At 37.1% G+C, this 21,949-nt stretch overlaps 1 protein-coding gene across 1 annotated transcript in view; it reads right to left on the bottom strand.

Moving 5' to 3' along the window:
• syne2a (spectrin repeat containing, nuclear envelope 2a) overlaps positions 1-21,949 on the bottom strand; it is a 93,836-nt gene that overhangs the window by 23,176 nt on the left and 48,711 nt on the right. The window contains exons 51-68 of the mRNA XM_030128355.1: positions 21,418-21,550; positions 20,393-20,575; positions 19,631-19,780; positions 18,086-18,262; positions 17,648-17,803; positions 17,405-17,560; positions 15,816-15,986; positions 15,413-15,546; positions 13,346-13,535; positions 10,806-10,988; positions 10,202-10,315; positions 9,934-10,088; positions 9,034-9,181; positions 7,255-7,349; positions 5,599-5,830; positions 4,941-5,138; positions 2,668-2,781; positions 115-270 (exon numbers count right to left, since the gene is read on the bottom strand). Coding sequence (XP_029984215.1) covers positions 115-270; positions 2,668-2,781; positions 4,941-5,138; positions 5,599-5,830; positions 7,255-7,349; positions 9,034-9,181; positions 9,934-10,088; positions 10,202-10,315; positions 10,806-10,988; positions 13,346-13,535; positions 15,413-15,546; positions 15,816-15,986; positions 17,405-17,560; positions 17,648-17,803; positions 18,086-18,262; positions 19,631-19,780; positions 20,393-20,575; positions 21,418-21,550 — 2,845 coding nt within the window. The remainder of the gene's footprint in view (positions 1-114; positions 271-2,667; positions 2,782-4,940; positions 5,139-5,598; positions 5,831-7,254; positions 7,350-9,033; positions 9,182-9,933; positions 10,089-10,201; positions 10,316-10,805; positions 10,989-13,345; positions 13,536-15,412; positions 15,547-15,815; positions 15,987-17,404; positions 17,561-17,647; positions 17,804-18,085; positions 18,263-19,630; positions 19,781-20,392; positions 20,576-21,417; positions 21,551-21,949) is intronic.

The following is a 21,949-nucleotide window of genomic DNA, read 5'->3' as shown; positions in this document are numbered from 1 at the left end:
ACCCCCCATGCCCTCCAGTTTTCCCTTACACCTGCAGCATCTACACCAAGTCCGACCTCTTCTTGGTCATCTTACAGAAGCTTCTCATTTCTCTGTGCTGCTTGTAGTTCTTACCTTTGTGCACAGCTCTTCCCACTGGGCATGGAGTTGCTCCAGCTGCTGCTCCAGCAGAGCTGAGTCACCAGCCCCGACGTACTGGGACAGGTCCGTCTTCATGGTGGCCAGTTCCTTCAGTCCAGTGGCCAAACACTGCAGAGAGAGTTCCGTCTCCTGCATAACACATACAGGAACACAGTCACACAGCCATGTACGAAGCGTGTGGACACACTTCTCTGCTTCTTTCTAGCTCTTGTTCGCTCCGGTTGTCCAGATTAAAGGGCTGTGGACGGGACAGGGGGAGGGTAGTGAGGGTAGACAGGGGGAGGGGAGTGAAAGCATGGGGTATTAAATAAGGGAAAGGGGGGGTAAAATGAGGCGCTCTGGTGGGATGGGGGTAGCTTTGATGGAAGAGTTGAAGAGTGGGGGAAACTTTGGTCAGTGTTCAGGCTTATTGACCAGTAAAGTTATCTTCCAACAAATTCATGCAAACTCACTTTTTTCACATTCCTGATCAAATTTCATTGTATATTCCACGTGTTAGTAACCAGACTATGTGATTTGGAGGATTTCACAATAATAGACAGAATTTTTTTTTTAATTTCTTCCTCTATTGACACTATATGGACAAAAGTATTAGTATATATGACACCCACAACTTGTGGGGCTTCACTTTCCTGATGATTTGAAATATTGTAATGATAAGATATTTGTGTTAGTTGCTGTCAGTAACTATCACAATGAATGTCAAATCAATGTGTTTTAAGTTTAAAGGCTGAAAGTTAAACAAACCAGATAACTGCTTGTGGTTTAAAATTATTATTTATGATCTAAAAAGAACTGGCTCAAAGCTGATGCACCCCGTGAGGATCAGTGGTTAGCCATAATAGAGGAAATCTACTCAATGGAAAGACTGATTTATTACCTACGGCTCAAAGAACATACCTTCAGAAAGCGCTGGAGAAAATGGCTGGACTATAAACAAAACAGTGCATTATTACCTCTGCCAAGGAGGTTATGTTTTTGCCAGCGTTGGTTTGTCTGTCTGTGTACTAGATAACTTAAAAAGTTATGGATGGATTTGGACGAAAATTTCAGGAAATGTTGATACTGGCACAAGGAACAAATGATTAAATTTTGGTGGTGATGGGGGGGGGGGGGGGGGGGGGCATGGGCACTGATCTGCCTTGGCAGAGGTCTGCGCTCTCCGAGTGCTTTTCTAGTTACTACTGTGCGTCATTTAAATATTTTGTGTTCAACCAGTGACCCCTAGTTTCTGTGTTGCATTGTCTGTTGATAAAACAAATAAAAATAAAGTATTTAAAAAAAAAAAAATTAGTTATGATGAGAATGTGCCAAATATTTCAGAAATCTAGAGGTAGAACATTTAAAACAATTACAAAAAGATATAGGACTATAAAAACAAACCTTTGTCAGCATAGATGACAATAAAAGTAAAATTAACACTAAGATGAAATAAAAATGGTTATTATAATGATATTAGTCGCAATGTAACATATTTGGAGTTCCTACAGGTTTCTACACGTTAAGTTTAAGACCTTTTTAAGATATTTTTAAGACTACTAAGACAGAATTTAATGACCATTTCATAGCCTATTTCACAGTCATACTGGTAAACATTTGTGACTCCTATAAAATGTATTTATTTATTCCAACGTCTTGATTCCCACTGTTCAGATTACTTTCTCACCAAGGGCTTCAAAGGTAGCGATAATTGGCTCCTAATGTCAATATAAATTGTCAGGTTGGAACAGGTGGAAATAAATAGACTAATATTACTTTCTTTGCAGCTTGAACATTTCACAGCAAAACAAGTTTATGGCAACATAATTTAAGACGTACCATGTCAAATTCAATACCTATTAAAGACTATTTTAAGGTATTAAATGTAGATTTGTAAATTCAAGACTTTTAAGACCCCACGGGAACCCTGATATTATGAGTTGTATTTATTGTTTTGTATCCCAGTATCCTGTTAGCAAAAAAAACAAAAAAAAACACTTAAAGTCAATGTGTCCCAATATTTTTGGCCATATTGTGTATTTCAAAAAGAATATAAGCAGAGTCAGCATTCTCGTGTGTTTTTAACAACGAATTTCAATCCAACTAGGCAGGAGACCAATACCTTTAACCTATGGTCACTGAAAGTTCTTTGCTCATTTTGTCACATTCTCAGACCCTAAACTCATGACATCAACCTACAGAAATGTTCAGGTTGTTTAAAGATATGTGATCCTTTGTGAATGTAGTAAAAAATATTAAAATAATCTCTTATGTTCTGAAATGTCATGTTAGTGAGCAGCTGGGGTGGTAGAAGTAACAGAGAGTATACTGTCCAGTGTTCAGAATTGTGTTTAAATGCATTTATCTGAGTTAAAGGCCTCAACAGTACAGACCCACATGATACTTGTAAGTCACGCTCCATTTACACTGATCATTTTTACCAATTCCCTACCTTCCATTTTTAAACCTTTCCATAACTGAAAGCAGTGAAAAGTCTGCATTTTATTTGATTCGTAAGCCAGTGTTTTAAATGAGTGTTTTACGCACCTGAATGAGCATCACATTGTCCTCGTCCTCAAGGTTTTGAGGCTTCAGTTCAGTTTTCAGCTCATCCAGTTCAGACATGGTGTTGCAGATTCTGTCCTGACACTGAGCCCACGTCTAAAGGACACAGTGGATGGAGTTACAAGTTATAACTAAGCTGATTACAACAGACATTTCACACAATACAATTCAGAATTTGTGCCAATCAAAAACACCTACATATTCAATTTAGTTCCAGTCCTAATACTACTAGTACTACTTGTACTTGTTTATAATCTATGATCGGTAGAACTGTGAATGATACGGTTGTCAATTAGAAATTTTCCATGCTGATCTGTCTATTAGATAGATGGAAATGACATGCAACACATGTCCACGGTCAGGCTCAATCCAGAATACAGTTTTTCTTCTGTCTTTTTCTACATATTGATATTCATGGTGCAGATTTACAGGAAAGGTAGGAGAATGAAGGGTCTTTAAGTCTCGTCTTGTCTGTAAGACGGAACGAAAAGCTTGGAATGACATGAGTTGTGGTATTTTTTACTACTTCGGCCCATTTGACATTGAATTGGTCTGTATGTGGGCCCTGAACTAAAATAATTTTGACCCCCTTCATTATTAATATCTTCAGTGTAATTTTTGCATTTCACAAATTCAATCCCTTGGGTCGTATTGGAGCCTTTGGGAGGCCTTTGACACCCCTGATCTAGGTTGTCAGTGAATATTAACATTGTGTTCCTTTAATCATTATTTACTTAACCAGTGTATAATAATAGTAGAAGCCTCTTGCTGTCAGCTCTCCTGTGTGTATTAGTAATTCTCTGATCTTTGATGTGTTGCTCAGAGGGATTTCCCTTCCCCGGGGCGGAGCCTGTTTAGCCTAAAGGGGTTAACACAACTTTCCCTGACCTCTCTGGACACCAATACAAGCTGTAATTAACACAGCTCATGCAGCCGGAGCCATGTATGTAATTCACAAATATGATGGAAATGTCAGTCACGTCATTCACATTATTGATCAGGTTTCACACTGCTCATTGGTACATTCGTGTGTCCAAACATGTAGTAGATGTTCTGATGACACAATGCAAAGTATAGTGATGAAATGAAAAGGACGGACACTGGTAAGCGGTGGTTTCTGGATGAGGATAATGGATAAACATGAGCTGTTCTTTGATCCCTCTTGGCTGGAGGACTTTGCCCTACAACCCGGATCTGTGTGCAGGATCAAACCCTGTATATGGGTCACGCAAAGCCAACCCCCCCGCCCCAACACTCACTTTCTGTTGATATGGAAACACATGCTCTTTTGTTGATATGTTATGTCAGTCTATACAAAGAAAAACAAAGGGGTAGTTGCCCAGTAGATGAGTGGTTAAGGGCACCAACCATGAACCACAATGTCTCCGGTTCAATTCACAAGCAGAGCTACTTTTAGACCAACTACTACTAATAATAATAAATAATACAGAAAAGCACACATACAGTATTAATATTAACTATATGGAAAATATTGACATAAAGAATAAATTACAATTTCTTATTAACATTCAGTTAAGTCAAAAATACCACATTTGACAGCTGTTACTTCTCAAATAAGAGGACTTTGCTGGATAAAAGAAAAAAAAAACCTTTTTGCATGTACGAGATACAAAACATATCCAATCAGATTTTTTTTTATTTCTTTTTTTCTTAGCACAGTACACTGTACCTCTTTGTAATTGATACCATGCATCAACAGTTTAATCATAATGGTATTTAATTTTTAAGTATAAACACAGCCACATAAAGTTCTTTCAACAAGAAAACATACCGTTTCAATGTAAAACTCTTATTTCTATAGGGTCTCACTGCCAATAGCACTTGTTTTGAAGACTAGTAGGCTATGTCATCTGTTTTGTGTCAAATTGTTTTTGTGAGTTAACTTTGTCTTGCTTTTATCGTTAATGGACTGCTGTATACACTTCTGCAAACAAATTTACCCAAGGGTACTAACAAAGAAACCTTGAACCTTAAAATGTAACTGTCCACTGTGGTGAATGTCATAAATCAGTGATTATATTATACTGTGGGACACTTCAGTCATTGAAACAATAGTGAAAACATCAAGGATTAAAATGTGAACAGTATTCCCTACACCGTAGCTTATGAGTGAAATTCTTTGTAACCATGTTTTTTGGATTCGTTAAACAATATACCAGAGTAACAAAAAGAAAACAGATAATAATCACTAATAAAAATGACTTCTACTCTTTTTATCTAAGAGTTGCTGTTACCTGAACAGTTGTATTGATCAGGGATTTTCGCTTCTTCAGTAGTGAGGTGGTTCGTTCCCAGGCCTCCTCGATGGCCTGCAGTTCTGTCTGCACTCGGTGTTGAGTCTCAACCTCTGTCATCGTTTCACACAAATTTCTGCCGGTTTCTAGCGTCTGGGAGTACACAGAAGAGTGATGACCCAAAGCCTCCTCCACATGCTGGCAAAAAAAGGACAAAGAATTAAAATTTTTGTTGAGAAGTGAAACCATCACCATCAAGAGTGAATCAGTTTTCTTTGTGAGCTTTTATCTCTGTGCAAATAATAATTGTAGGAAATGTCTTGATTATATAAGCTAAGAAAACCACTTGAGTGTGTGACTGCCATTAAAAACATATTGGTCTTCAAGGTTTTTCCTGCCAAAAAGTCTGAAGAAGTCTCTTTTTCCTCTGTTTTTAAGACAGTCAGTGAATGATGCGTAGGAAAATACCTGAATATTACTAAAAAACGCAAAATATTATAAAATTTAGGGGAGGAAAAATCCACAAGTAAAATGTCGAGAAAAATTATTTTGGAAGTCACCACAACAATAGTTCTAGGTCTTTAGGGATTAAAAGGGATTAGAGGATAATTTATGGCTTTAAAAATGACTTAGACCTGTCAAAAAAACACATGTTAACCTCATAATGATCCATGCAACTCTGCATCTGTTGCAGTGGGCACATTGCAGGTCCAGCAGGAGGCAGAAGAAGGTCAACGTCCTTCAACAGTTTCCAAAGTCGGTTCAGACCCCATCGGTACCGGATCCACTGGCCGAACTGGTCCTTAACTTCTGCCCTACGTTGTCCAACTGCAGCCACTGTATTAAACCAGCTGTGCTTTATACTGGCCACCTGAGCCAACATCTCAGATCTAAACAGAGGGAACACATTTTGGAAAAAATGTGATGTATGTGAGGTAAACTTGGCATGACACCCACCAAAAACTAACAGACCTATTTAAAAGAAAAGTGATATAAACTGGATGATACTTTATATAAATACATTCTTAAAGACTTACTATATCTTTTAACACTCCAGTCTTTTTATGTTCACAGTTCATTTCTAAATCATCAAACACTCAAAATTTTAAGACCAGGTTATTGTTTTAGTAATATTTTCCAAAGAAAGGAGAAGAAGCATTCTTTCAGATCGCTTAAAACACTATGCAGACATTCCAAGACCACAAGGATTGTCAAAAATGATTCAAGGAGGCAACCAGAGAAAGACATTTTGAGAGGTGTTCAGAGCAGGAAACATCTGCATTTATTCTGTATTAGAGTGCATCCAGTAGATGTGAACTGAACAATGGACAAAGGGAAGCGACTGGAAAACTTCATTTCCAGTCATTTCATCTGATGATAGGAGACCAATACAGAATAAGTGTTTTACAATCGCCAGTATGACATCTGTTCTCATTCCAAATGGACAGTCATGGGTAAAATATAGCCAGCAATGTTTTATCTTTAAAGATGACTGGAGGATGGGTTCATGAAGGACATCAGGACGAAAATCAAGGCAAGTTCAACCATTTTTATGTTTTAGATCTTGTTTAGTAACTTGAAATTCTTACAGTTATTTTGGCAATTAAGGCTAATATTAAGATCAATGTACTACAGATATTAGGCCAGATCAGGTCATTTGTTTTTTGGAATTTATTTGATGTTTGAACTTTGGAATTCATTTGAGTTTTGGAATTATTTTAATCTTTGGAATTTGTTTGATGCTTGGAAATCGTTTGAGGTTTGGCATTTGTTTGGTGTTTCGGATTTTTAATGTTTGGAATTTGTTTGTAATTTTGTTTGATGTTGGGATTTCTTTGATGTTTGAAATTTCTTTGATGTTTGGTATATCTTTAATGTTTCATATTTGATTTTTGGCATTTTTGTAAGTTTTTATGATTTGTTTTTTGATTTAAAAGTTTTGGAATATGTTTTATGTTTGAAATAAAACCAAAAGGCTCATATGTAACACAAGGTAAGAGGAATTTCCATATTATGGCAATTACCATTTTCACTTCCAAGAATTGTCATGTATCATTACAGGGTTACTACTTTGGTAATTACATTGCATTACAAGCTTAGTTTCCATTACCAAATTATTACCTTACTATTATGACATTATTATTAAGCTGTAATGCAAAATGCTTATGCATATAAGCTCTGATGGGAGGAACTACAGACAATTTGTGCTTCAATAAAATCCCTATTAAGCACCAGCTAAAGTTGCTAAACTTCTTTCCATGTTATTTTCACCTTTTTATTTCTTAGAGAGAAGAAGAAACTCAAAACGTCTTACTTTTTCTCCTCTGTCATTTTGTCCATTGACTTTACTGCATCACAGAGAAGTCCATGCAGGAGCTGGTGACGGATAATTATCTCAGCCTTGAGCCTCTGTAGCATGGGAATAAAACACAACATTATTTACTGAGGTATGTTATTTTCATCTTTTTAGGTTTATACATTAGCGAGTAATGATACTAATGTTAATGTGATTGTTTTAAAATGACATTTACAGGAAAACAGGGAACAATTAATTCAGCTATATTGTTTTTTTGTTTGTTTTTTTTAAATAGTTGCTGTCTAGTAATTCTAGTAAGGATTCTGTTGGGTTTTTGTAAATAATAATAATAATACATTTTATTTATAGGCGCCTTTCTTGGCACTCAAGGACACCGTACAGTAAAACAGGAGAGTATAAAACAAGCAATAAAGCAGAGTAAAAAATAAAAGGCAGGTTAAAAAACTGGACAATGCAATTGTGTTCACAAAGAGAAAGAGGTCCTAAACAGATGCGTTTTGAGTGTGGATCTGAAGAGAGGGAGTGAAGTTGTGTTTCTGAGATCCAGTGGCAAGGAGTTCCAGAGTTGGGGAGCAGAGCAGCTGAATGCTCTGCTCCCCATGGTGGTGAGACGGGGCAAGGTTATGGATGGCCTTGAATGTCATTAGAAGGATTTTAAATTCAATTCGGAACTTAACCGGGAGCTAGTGGAGCTGTTGAAGGATAGGAGTGATGTGGTGAGTGGAGGGGGTCCTGTTGATGATGCGAGCAGCAGAGTTCTGAACTAATTGAAGTTTATGGAGGGATTTGTGTGTACAGGGTGGGGAAGCAAAATTTACAATAAACATTTAGTTGTTTTTTCTCAGCAGGCACTACGTCAGTTGTTTTGAAACCAAACATATATTGATGTCATAATCATACCTAACACTATTATCCATACCTTTTCAGAAACTTTTGCCCATATGAGTAATCAGGAAAGCAAACGTCAAAGAGTGTGTGATTTGCTGAATGCACTCGTCACACCAAAGGAGATTTCAAAAATAGTTGGAGTGTCCATAAAGACTGTTTATAATGTAAAGAAGAGAATGACTATGAGCAAAACTATTACGAGAAAGTCTGGAAGATACTATTAAAGAAGAATGGGAGAAGTTGTCACCCGAATATTTGAGGAACACTTGCGCAAGTTTCAGGAAGCGTGTGAAGGCAGTTATTGAGAAAGAAGGAGGACACATAGAATAAAAACATTTTCTATTATGTACATTTTCTTGTGGCAAATAAATTCTCATGACTTTCAATAAACTAATTGGTCATACACTGTCTTTCAATCCCTGCCTCAAAATATTGTAAATTTTGCTTCCCCACCCTGTAAGACCAAAGAGGAGAGAGTTACAGTAATCTAGACGAGAGGTGACAAGGCTGACAATTGGCTTAGAGTCTGGTTTTGACCAACTCTATATATAAAGTGTCATGAGATAACTTTTTGTTGTGATCTGGCGCTACATAAATAAAATTTGATTGACTGATTGATTTGATTGGTTTTCCTCTGTAAGTCGCTTTGGAAAAAAGCATCTGCCAAATGCATAAATGTAAATGTAAATGTAGTAAACACAGGCAGTAAATCTTCATTTGATTTTCAGCCTAATCAGAAGTAGGGGAAGGCCAGCCTTTACCATTATTTAAGTTACAATATGATATCAAAATTGGGCCAGGGAGCAATTTAAAGACTGATTTCACTTCATCACACCTTAATTTTTTAAATGTACAGAAATTTAAAGAAGTATAAATAACATTTCACACCTGATGGACAGTAAACATCTCCTGGACGCTGGAGAAGCCTCTGGGTTTTTGGAAAGTTGACTCTCGTTCCAGCTTTTCCTGAATGGATGTCAGTGTCTTGCACTTCAGCTCAAAGTCCTGTGAAAGCTGATACTCAGCCTGAATCTTTCTGTTAAGATGAGCAAGAAAAATCAAACCACAGGAGTCTGATTTTAGGCCATAATGACATTTTCTGCTATTTACTATAGCGGTGACTTTTGAATCTAATTCATAAGGTTTAGCACTACGTCTCTTGAGATTCATTTAGAAGATACAGATTTATTGAACTCATCAGTATTTAGATCTTCATCCGACTAAATTTTCCACTTGCACAGGTCGATAAGATTCAGAAAAAAGTTATGGAATTACCTTTGCCCATCTGGCAAAACCATGCTACTTTACCATTTAATTGATGTATTATGCATTATCTTACTGTTAATGCATTTATTATATTTATTCAATGCACACACACACAACGTGTTCACTTCACACAAAAGGTTTTCTGCCTCTCCTTGCATATTTGTTATTATTTGTTTGTTTATTTATTTATTAAAACCCTCACAAAACACACTGAGGGGAGGCTTCATTTTCAATGGTGCTTAAGTACATAAAATACAAACAACTAATAGTCAAATAGCTATAAAAAAGTAAAAATAAAGACTAGCTATATCAACAAATGTACTTATGCGATACAGTCCTAAAAGTGAGGGACATTAATTAACAATAAAGTAATAGTAAAATGAGAAATATCAAATTAAAAACAAGAGCAATTAAAATTGATTATATTTGCAATTAAACTCAGTGGTATTAATGAGAGGATCTTAAAGTATTGCAGAAAAATACAACTAAAAAAACACACAATTTGTGACCAAATGTATTCACCTGCTGATGCTAGATGTGTGAGTCATGATTTCCATCCATCGCCTTCTGAGTATGTACAGTTTCTCTGCCTCCTGGTTGCTAAGGGAAACACTGGCACTCATCTCACTGACGTCAACCAGTGATGGAAACAGATCGCCAAGTTCAGAGAGAACCTGCTACACATCCAAGAAATTAAAAAAAACAAACATATTTTTGGTTTTAACAGAGTCGACAATCAGGGAGTAGAGTTTTTATCCAAGTGCGTTGGATAACAGAAATTCTGACCAACCTCCACACAGTCCTGGTCGGTCAAACCAGCCGTCACTTTGTGCTCTATGTCCTGGGTCTGATTCACCAGGGACTCCAGAGAAGACCGAAATAATTTCAGTTGCTCAAAATCCTCCTGCAGAGAAAGGAAAGAGTGAAACATTATGTAAATCTTCAGGAGATACAGTCGTGGAAAAAATCACTAGACCACCCTTGTTTTCTTTAATTTCTTGTTCAATTTAATGCCTGGTACAACTAAACGTACATTTGTTTGGACAAATATAATGATAACAACAAAAGTAGCTCATAAGAGTTTAATTTAAGAGCTGATATCTATCCATTTTCCATGGTTTTCTTGATAATAACCAAAATCACTTCAGTTCTTACATCAATAACTATGGCATTGCACTGCCAAAAACAGTGCTATTAGACATTCCATGTTTTCTTTTCTGTGTGTTTTAGTCACATGATAAACACAGGAGTTAGTACTTGATTGCATAACCATTGTTTTTTATGACTTGATGGTGTAATAATTTTTTCTGCGACCATACATGTGTTTGCATTTGTTGTAGGAGAAAAACTTACATCCGCACCTCAAGATACAGCATATCAAATTATTTTCTCACCTGAAGGGTTTTCTTTTTCGCTGCTATGGCCTGGCTCAGCAGAAGAACATCACGTGACAGGAGCCTGGTTTGTGATTGGACTAAACTCCTGGCCAGTGGCTCTAACCGGCTAATAAGAGGGTTTGATGCGGCCAGCACATTTCCTACATTGGTTTGCACACTTTCAGCAACATCCTGGAATTTCTAGAGGCAAAACATGACAAATTAAATGAGAAAATGAGAAGGGTATACATGTCAAAATAGCATGATTAGGATAGCAGTCAATTAGGCTGGTTAAATGTTTTAGCGTGCAACTTATGCTAGAACATTTAACATAGTGTACTAAAACACTCAGACTCATTTTCAATCATCAGTCATCCTTAAAAATGTAACACTTGCAGCTGTTCTCTTCTTCTCAAAGAGGTGATATCTTAATTTAAATGTTTCCTGATGAAGGAATCCAAAAAGACATTCTTCTCCTTTTAGATAACAGAAAAAAATAAAAGCCTTCAATTTCTTTCTTGCAGAGAAGTCATCTGCTATACACAGAGGTACAAGTAATCAGATGGACGGACAGACCCTGACTGATTTTTCTGCCTGTGAGTGCACACAGTCTGGTTGTTTTCCCAGAACAGCAGAGCAGTTATTGAGAAAAACATTTCATTAAATATTTAATCTAATGCTATACGCTCAAAATTAAACTCAGCGAGCAGGCAATGTTATAATCCTAAAAAAACAAGGATAACAAGGTTGAATAAAAACTTCACCACCTTCTGTCCTAAAGTGTCAATGTCATAAATTGTCTTCATATCAAGTGGCATCACACTGATTATTTTTACATATGATGCTGCTGTGAAACCAAATAAAAAGAATCTTTAATCCATAGTGATATTAATCAAAACAATGGGGTCAGCATGGATTTAAAAAGGCAAAGGAAGTGCAGAATGATTCTGGGATGATGTGACTATACAGTCATGGAAAAAAATATTAGACCATCATTGTTTTCTTCAATTTCTTGTTCATTTTTATGTCTGGTAGAACTAAAGGTACATTTAATATAATGATAACAACAAAAATAGCTCATGACATTTTAATTTAAGAACTGATATCTATCCATTTTCCATGGTTTTCTTGATAATAATCAAAATCACTTCACTTCTTACATCAATATCTATGGCATTGTACTGACAAAAACAGTGCTTTTAGGCATTCCATGTTTTCTTTTCTGTGTGTTTTAGTCACATGATGCACACAGGAGTTAGTGACTGATTGCATAATCATAGTTTTTGATTACTTTTGATGATCTAATAATTTTTTCCCTGACTGTATATGTCTGAACATGTACATCTTGGTGTGTGTTTACATAGTTGTGTATTTGTATAGATATAGATAAATGGGAGTGAATATACTGTATGTATGATTTTTTTTTAAGTAAGTATATATTTTAACAAATGTCTAAGGAAAACTCCTGAGTCAGCTGAATAACAAGTACAGCCCCAGTTAGCATCAGTAACTGCCAGAATTGTGGACAGACTGTGTCTGATTTGGATCTGAGGTTAGACCAGTTGACCTTGTCGTGGTTGATCAGCGACAGTTCTGTTTGTACTGAACCATTTCTGGAGGCGTACAATGATGGAATGATTGACATTTAGTCTCCTGGATCCACGTATGCAGCCCTGACTAGACTACAGCATACTGATGCCCATGTTCCTGTCAGCCATGGCAGCTGTCCTGACAGTGATGTAGATGTGATTTTGTGATTTTTATTTTTTATTTTTTTTAACAGTAGAGCTGTAAGTTGCTATATACCTAAAACAGCCAAATGGGTCAAATTTACCCATACAGCATTTTAAGTCCATGGAAATATTCTCTTCATTAAGGAATGTCCTCTGTCATACATGAGTTTATTTAATCATCCTTTCTGTCTTGGTTGTCCGGTTTGGTAATTACATTACCTTCAAAAACACTACCCTTGTTGTATAGACATCAGTACAATTTGGTCTAAAAATGTTTATATTAGAAAAGCATATGATACATCTTTCAGATCATGCACATAAAATCTTATTTAAGACCTAGTATGTCTGTAAGAATGTATAAATGGTGAAAAAAAATCAACGCATTTGTGTTGGGTAAATTTTACCTGGTGGCTGTTATATATTAATTAGGACCTGTCTTTACAGAATTTAACAATAGGGAATGTAACACAACAAGTCAAACACTGGGGAGCATCAACATTATATTGAAATGGAGTAATACACAACTGAAAAACAGCTGTGTTTATATTTGACCCTTTGGCAGTTCTAGTGTGAAACAAAGGGACAAGCTGCTTCTTAATGGTCAGAAAGGATGGTTATTATTTCAGCTCAGGTTGCAAACTGTATTTTGCACTGAGCACAAAACCAGTAACCTATTAAAATCTTAAGAGTTTATCTATTTCCTATACAACTATTTCATTTGTTACGTAGACATCTATTATGTCGTAATGACAGAACTCCAACTGTAAACATTTTTCTTAAAGAGAGAAAGGGAGTGTTAGCTAGTACCAAACCACCTGAACTCACCTCCACTGACTGAAGCCTGATCTGCATGTCCTGCTGAGGAGATGGAGTTAACAGTTTCTCCCACTGTGGCCACAGATGTTGCAGGTGAAGGGAGCAGCTGTCATGGAGGTTAGTGTACTCCTGCCACAAAGACACCATCTCTTCAGCCTTCATGTGCTCCTCTTTCACTTCCTCCTCAACGTCCTTCCACCTGACCCACAGGAAACACATTTCATTAGACGGACTTGAAGAAGAAAAATATGAAAGTGTCAAATTCTTGGACTGAGGATGCATTCTCGTTTTGATCAGGTAAATTAGCAGGATGAAACTCATAGAGCAGCTCTCCTACATTCTCACTTTACACTAGTATTTCCTATTTAGACTCTGCTTTTGTTGAATGTAATGGGTTTTTTTTCTCTGGTTTTATATGTATGTATCATTCATACGTAACCACTGCCTCCCATAGTTTAATTTAATAATCTATACACATGAAGATGAGAGTTCAAGGAATACTGCTTGGCCTTAAGTGTGAAGCCTGTATCTTCAACCAAAAGTATATCAAATCTATTTAAATATATAACCAAATATATTTATCAAGGCATCTAATATGTCATGGTTTGGATGACAGATGGAAATATGAAATACAGAGGCACTGTACTGAAGGAACATCACAAGTCTGTGTCAGAACTAATATTTGTATTCTATGTCTCAGTTTTCAATTTATATTTATTCTGTAAAGTTTTACCTCGTATGCAGTTCTATAATGTAATCATACTACAGAGTCAAGCTACACTTTAAACTAATACTGGCTGTTTGAAGAGTGTCATATGGGAGTTTATACAGACTGTCAGTTGATGTAAATGGGGCATCAATAATCTACAGGATAGGGGGAAAGAATTATTTACAATTCACTGAAAGTCATCAATTAATTCATCTGCTCTTTCCACTGATATAATTGTTTTTCTGGTAGACCTTGTCATATATGAGCTTTTTTTTTTTTTTCCAACAAAAGGTATGAAATAACTTTTTTAATTTTTCATGCTTCATTAAAAAGGAAATAAACAAACTTCACTCCAATCCCAACAATAGTATTATGAAATGAGAAATAAGTACCAAAAGTGAACTTTTCTATACCACTGGTTTTTACAATGAGATTAGTGTCACATCACATTTTCAAAGCCCCAGGATCTCAAAAACTAACAAAGATATAAGGCTAACATTTTAAATGGTGTTTACTATGACTAAAAACATCATTTAATGAAAATATGAACCATCAGTCAGGAAACTTTTCTGAAATATACTGATGTGAGGTGGATAAAGAAGGCTAGTTCTGTCCTGGGATGTCCTCTGGAACCAGTGGAGGAGGTGGGGGAGAGGAGACTGACAGCCAGGCTGTCCTCCATAATGGACAAAGACTCCCACCCCCTCCAACACACACTCACTGCCCTAAGGAGCTCCATTAGTGACAGGATGATACATCTGAACTGTGTGAAGGAGAGGTATCGCAGGTCTTTCCTTCCTGCAGCTGTCAGGCTCCACAACAGAAACTGCTCCAAATAATTCTGTGCAAAATCTATGCAATAAACCGTACTCATATATATAATCTGTATTCATGTCTATATACATGTACATAATCGTGTGTGTAGATATGTGTGTATAGGTGTACATATGAGTATTTCTCCTATCCAGCCTGTGGCATGATCAGCATGTGCACAGCTATAAACAGTATTTATAGCTTTTTTGATTTGTCTATTTTTGATTTAGCTCTTTTTTACTCTTGTGTGCTTTTTTTGTACTCCACTACTGCTGCTGTAAATCTGGAATTTGCCCTTGTGGGACTAATAAAGGAACATCTTATCTTATCTTCTATACCATTTCCTCATTATTGTTAATATTAACAATAATGTTCGTTTTCCTTCAAACTCATTCCAAAAACTGGAGTGTGAGTATTTGGAATCACATCATAAAGTACAGCATGTACAAAATCTAGAACAATTCAGATGCATAAAAAAGAAAAAAAAAACATGCTCATGTACACTATATACAAAAAATACTTTAATTCTCTTTTGGTGATTTTATGCCACTGACCGTTTTCGTTCTCTTTCCATTTCCTCAATAAGTGCCTGTGCTGTTCCACGATGAAGTCTCTTCTCAAGTCTCTGACAGCGCTCGTCCACTGCCACCCAAAGCTCCTCCCCTTCTCTGGCTTTCACCTGTAGATGCTGTGAACAGGAAAACACACATTAAAACCTCAGAGGTGCGCTGACTTTCACAAACCAAAGTAACATGACAGATGACATGACATCTGTGAACACCCACAGCTTTACAGAATCTGTCAAAACTAAATCAAATTTCCAAAAGTGGCCATTTCAGCTTTAAAGTAACCAGTCCCTCAAGAATGCACTAAAAACTGCTAGAATATTTTGGTGGTTTTTCTTCCGTTATGGCAGTAACATAGCATCCCAGTCGTGTTCATGGTAGATTTGCTCACCTGAAGGTGGTGTAGGTGTCCTTCTGCCTGCTTTAGAGAGAACACAGGAGCTCTGAGCTGCACCAGAGCACAGTGCTGCTTCGTGATGTGCGAAGAAATCTCACTCATTTCCCTCTGAATACAACTCCACTCCTCTACAGTCTGTTGTATGACTGGTTTCAGGCCTTCCATCTGCAAAGGTCACATTGAGACACACTATTTAGTAGCACTTGATTACTTAATTACCATGTTTTTAGCTCTGTGCTTTAAACATATTGATAAATTACATCAGGTCATATTTGGGTGGGTTTACTGTGTTTTAGTTATGCTTACATTTTTATTTTGTCTTTCAGTTTACTTTTAGGGACTATTTGACAAGTTTTAATATAGTTGTAATGTTAGTTTTCAGGAGTCATGAGGAAGTTCATTATTTATAGAAGCTAAAAACATTAGATAAAAAGAATATATGACATCAAGTACTTTGTCTTTGCTCAGTATAGTATTTATTTAGCTTTTATCTTTTCCAACTGTTAGTTTTTCAGTTTTAGTTAAAATATTTCTCCACAGCTAGTTTTCCTTTTCATCATGTACTCTCAACAGCAGGGGGAAGTCACATACCAGAACACACTTAGGACTACCAAAACCACCAGTGAACCAACACTATGTAACCACAGACTGCATCACTCACTGAATAAAGTATAAAGCTACATCGTTTGCACATAGTGAAGGAGAAAAGTTTTCTTCTTCAAAGTAAATCTCACAGCCACTTACTCTGACAATAACATTGTGTCTCATAATCTTCACATGTTGCATCAGCTGATAGTTTACATTATAGCTCTATTAGCTCAGCTCTGTTTTTAGACAGAAAACCGCTGCTGTAAAACCACAAAACACCTGCATTTTCTGTACATATTGTCTTGTCAATACTGCACGAAAGATCTGTTTGGAATTGTATAAACAAAGTCAGAACTGTCACAGTTTAGCCTGAACCGTGGATCAACAAATGGCAACTTAGCAAAAATAATAACATCATATAATAACTTTATACCTTCATAAGCCTCAAAATCAAACTCAGCCTTGTAAAAGAAACTCTGGGATGTCATCATTAAACTCCATTCTTTTCATTTAGAGCTGAGTCCAGTGGTAAAAACAACAGCAGTACTTCTAGCTTTAATCCATTTGTCACTTTCTGTGGCTCTAAAAGTTGTTTCTTAGTGGTTCTCATCACTTTCTGATGCTTTGGTCAAAGGCCAGAGTGACTCTCCATTCCCATCTAGTGGTCAATATCTACAAACCTTATATATATATATATATATATATATATATATATATATATATATATATATATATATATATATATATATATATATATATATATATATATTTTTTTTTTTTTTTTTTTTTTTTTTTTTTTATATATACAGTATCGTTACAATCCACTGCGTAACTTTTGAGCTCTTTATTCCACTCTTATAAAACTTTTAGGTATTTTTTTTTTATATTTGAAAGCAGAAATAACATATATAGCCCCCTTTGCAATCTACATTTCTGCTTTTCATTTGCTTCATTTATTACTTTTATGTCTGACAGTACTGACAGATTTATGTTACCTGCTGAATAAGATCCTGACAGGCATGACTGACACTCTGTCCCTGTTCAGAGAAGTACGAGTCACTAGTGTGCTCCTTTTCATTCCCAGTCTGTAAACGTATGGCTTTCACCTCCTGCACAGCTTCAGCCACTTCCTTCACTTTGCTCCCAACAGCCTGAAAAATAAAAACATGTTGTGATGATCTGACAGCAGCAAGTGAGGATAGATTGCACAAACAGCTTCATGCTTCTTGTTACTATACCTCCCACTCTAGCAGAGCCTTACGGGCCAGAGTTTGACTGATGGGCTGTTTCCACTGATTTAGTTTCTTTTTCTGCTGCTCCGTTAAGTTATGAAGATGCTGTAACTTCCTCTCCCTGTCTGCACAAGTGTGATGCATCTGTTCAGCTCCATTAATCTGAAGGAGTTGAGCCAAACAGTATTGAAACAGAAGAGCTGGAAAATTACTTGTGTCTTCATCCATTTCATTTCATTTTACTCATAAGCTTTTTTTCCATTGTTGTTGGCTTATAATTTTAATATGCTACTATTACTTTATTGACTCTCCATTGTTAGATCAGCTGTATCATATTACACAAGTAAAAAAAAAAAGGCGATAAAAGGGCAAGATGGCACAGCTTAATAGATTTATTTAAAATTTACAACTTTGTAGAGTTCATGAAATAGCTGACATACACACCTGACTCTTCAGCTCCCCTTGGAGGTCCAGCCAACGCAGCCTGAGGGCACCAAGTTGCTCTGCGAACATTGTTCGTTCAGAGCGAATGGCCTGGACATCTACTCCCACAGCCTGAGGCCCAGACTGGCACAGGAAATCAAGAAGGACTTGTCCATTATCTATGCCTGCCTTTAACTCCTGAAGCAACAGAAAATATTAAGAAGTCACTTCAGACACTAATACATCTATACATCCACCTGTTTCTGCTGCTGTGGACAGCTCAGGTCCTTTCTTCACCAGGGTGTCCATGAAACATGCCTGCAAATCTGATCATATGACTACAGATGCCTACAATGTCCTGCCACCAAGTATTTATTAACACACATATGCTTAAAACATCACAATTAAAACATTAAATGGCTTATTAAGAATCAGTCATGACCAGCTCTAAATGTAAAATGTCTTTTGTTGTGATTTGGCGCAATATAAATAAAATTTAATTTGATCACTTGGGTTCAGATGTGGTAGGTCCTTCTTCCCAATAATGTCCCTTCAGATTTCACTGTTGTTGCCCACGTGAATGTTTAAGTCCCCCAGTAGAAGAATGGAGTCCACAGAGGGAACCCCCTCCAGTACCCCACTCAAACACCCCAAGAGGAACAGGACTAGTGCTCAGTGCATACGTACAAACAGTACTCAGAGTCCACTCTCAAACCTGAAGATCAGGAAACAATCCTCTCACACAACTCAAAATGAGACATAACTGGCAGCGGACCAGAGGGCTACATGTATGCCCATGTATGTTTGTCACTCTGATCCTGGGTAACTCTAGAGTGCAAATGTGTTCAGGTAAACATCCCATACAAGCTCAGGCTCCTACATCATTACAGAGTGAATAGCAATTATCTCCAAAGCCAGTTTGGGCATCCATACTTTGGACATCTGAAGCCCCTTTGACTGCTACCCCTATGGTCACCCCGCAGGAGGACAGTCCTGTGTCACTCATTAAGAATGAGCCCAGTTTGGTCTCATGGATGAGGGCCCAACCACTGACTGTGGGCTGCAGGGATGGACCCAGTATAACCACATCTGACACAGTATCTCATTTTGCCTTGGTAGAACCTATCAGGGGTGAGTTGCACTAGACAACATAGTTGCTGGGATTAAAAAGCCACTCAAACCCCTCCTCCATGATAAGGTGACGATTCACGGAGGGGAGTCAATAGAGACATTCATAAAACTAGAAAAGCACTCGGTGAGCGCAGACCTCCGCCAAGGCAGATTAGTGCCCTCCACCCCCCGAGCACCACCAAAATTTAACGATCACCACCAAAATTTAATCATTTGCTCCTTGTGCCAGTATCAACATTTCCTGAAATTTTCATCCAAATCCATCCATAGCTTTTTGAGTTATCTTGCACACGGACAGACTGACAAACCGACGCGGGCAAAAACATAACCTCCTTGGCGGAGGTAACAAAAACCAATAATCAAGAGAGCATTATGTTAATTCACACCTAAATTTGGCGGAGTGAACATCAAGGTTGACGGAGGTGACATGAGTACCTGGTATTGTTGTAGGATTTCACTGATCTGAGCAGCATCTTTGGCCGTCACTGTCGCTTCTTTGTCTTTGTTTAGTCTTGTCTCTACCTTCTTGATCCAGTGTTCAAGGTCTGACAGCAGCTCCAGCAGTGGCCATCCTGCCAGCAGATGCTAAAAAGCACAACATAGACGACCTGGTGCATTGAGTCTTGTGTTTTTCATCATAACTATCTGTTTTGGTACTTTAGTTAAAATATACAATTTTGTACAATAACAAAATTTCTTTATGTTCCTCTCATGTTGTGATTTCTACAAGGTAAAGCCTGGTGATTATTATAATAATTTACTGATCCTGTTTCCATTCACTGGTGATAAATGGTGAAATAAAATTAAAAGTGTCCTTCTCCTCCTTTCCTTGTCCTCCCAAAATGTCCGGTCCTCAATCAGCTCAAAACTGATTTCCGCCAGGTCTAACTTTACACTCCCTTCACTGGAGAACATTTCTCAATGCCTAATTATTTTTGAAACACAGCAGGACCAGCACAGTTTGAGTTACTGCATTTGGAAAGTGGTGATATCTACAGTTTGGAGAATTTGATGGAAAAACAAAGTTACCGTTGAAGCATCTGGTATGTGCTACAGGTGACTGTGACCACTGCAGAATTTGTTTAATACAATTAAACCACAGTTTAATTATTCGCTGGACAGACATAGCACATGTCCATTTCTCATATTTAATGCATTTTTTCCAGCCCAGAATGATCTTTTTTGCAGATAGTGTACCTGCTGTAGCTGTTCTTGAGTCTTGGACAAGTCAGAGGTCATCTGGCTCCAGATGACCTCCAGTTTACCGAGCTGATCTCTGATTCCGGGACAATCAGCTTCCATCAGGTGGAGCAGCTGAGTGGCCTCCCTGGATGCAGACGCCTTCTGGACTGACATGGATCCAACCTCCATGGAAAAGTCCTGATGGCAGAAGTCAGAGATTTGCTCATTTAAGAAATTGTGAATTTATGCACAGATTTGGTCTTAAATTGTGTGCAAAATATTTGACAAAATTTATGCAAAGTCATTCTTTATTATCTAGAATTGTACTTCATATAAAAGTTCATGAAAAGGCCTTGTATTTGCCTTTTAGACTGCCTTTTATTGCAACACACAAAACACTCACTGACACACAAAGCTGTTTGCAGAAGGGTTGGTTCAATCAGGTACATTTCTTAGATCTGGAAAGATTTCACTTGGTCCCACATCAGTCATCCACACACACACTATCAGTCTGATGAAAGTGTGTGCTTGTAATTGTACATCCTACAGCAGATAGTTGGTTTTCAGGCCAAACAATTTTTTAATTTCACCATGAGATCTATCTACAGATATATTGCATTTTTTCTTTATCTGTGATCCTATAACTCACACATAAAAATAACAGTTTTTTTTCTTAAAGCTTCAAACTTTTGTATTTATGCAGATTTTCCCAATTTTTTTGTCCTTTTTTTCCTTCTTATATCTGAGCTTAACACCACCTGTTACACTCCAGTCTACACGTGCACATTTACCAAGTATTTCTTTATTTTTGCTTATGTTTTCGTACTTCCTCTTAGTCCTGAAATAATAAACACAAATTATCTCATAATACATGTTATAGCCCAAACCAAGTTTAACACTGTGTTTTCTAACAGGAAATAACACCACATGATGCCAGTTGCTTGTGGGACTTCAAAACAATAGGCTCTGATGGCTTGATTTTACTAAACTGATAATTTTATGTCAAACTGAAATCAACTTAGCAGACTGAAAACTCTTACCAGAAGCTTGATCAAACTGCTGTGAACACACTCCTGTTTTAGGTCAGAAGTGTCGGCCAGGTCGGTCCATGTTTGTAGCTGTTTGTTGGCGCCGTCCAGCCACTCACTGACTGAATCAGAGTTTGTCTGGAATCTGTGGGGAGGAAACACAGATGGCTCATCCAGCAGAGCAGAACATTACAACTCGATCAAACTAATTGAAGGAAGCACTTAAGTGTGGATCCAACACTGAAACTCTACATGTTTCACTCGCTTTCATTTCAGGAATGTTTACTAATTACAACCAAGATTAAAGCAGATGTCAAACTAGTGTGGATTTAAGAACTACAGTTTCCTGCCATGGTCTGTCAGTCTTTCATTCTGGTTTAGGAAAGATAAACTGTTTTATAACTAAATCTATCCATATAATATTACTACCACAAGTTATGATTATGACCCTTTAACAAAATACTGTTAACTTATCAAATCCTGAACAGATTATTTTAAAAGAGCTTTGGCAAAGAATGAAACTGTTAGTTTAAAGATTATAGTT

The sequence above is a fragment of the Sphaeramia orbicularis genome, chromosome 24, assembly GCF_902148855.1.
Source record: "Sphaeramia orbicularis chromosome 24, fSphaOr1.1, whole genome shotgun sequence".
Classification (NCBI taxonomy): Eukaryota; Metazoa; Chordata; class Actinopteri; order Kurtiformes; family Apogonidae; genus Sphaeramia; species Sphaeramia orbicularis.
Note: the sequence above shows the minus strand (reverse complement) of the source record. Positions and strands in the feature narration are given on the sequence as shown.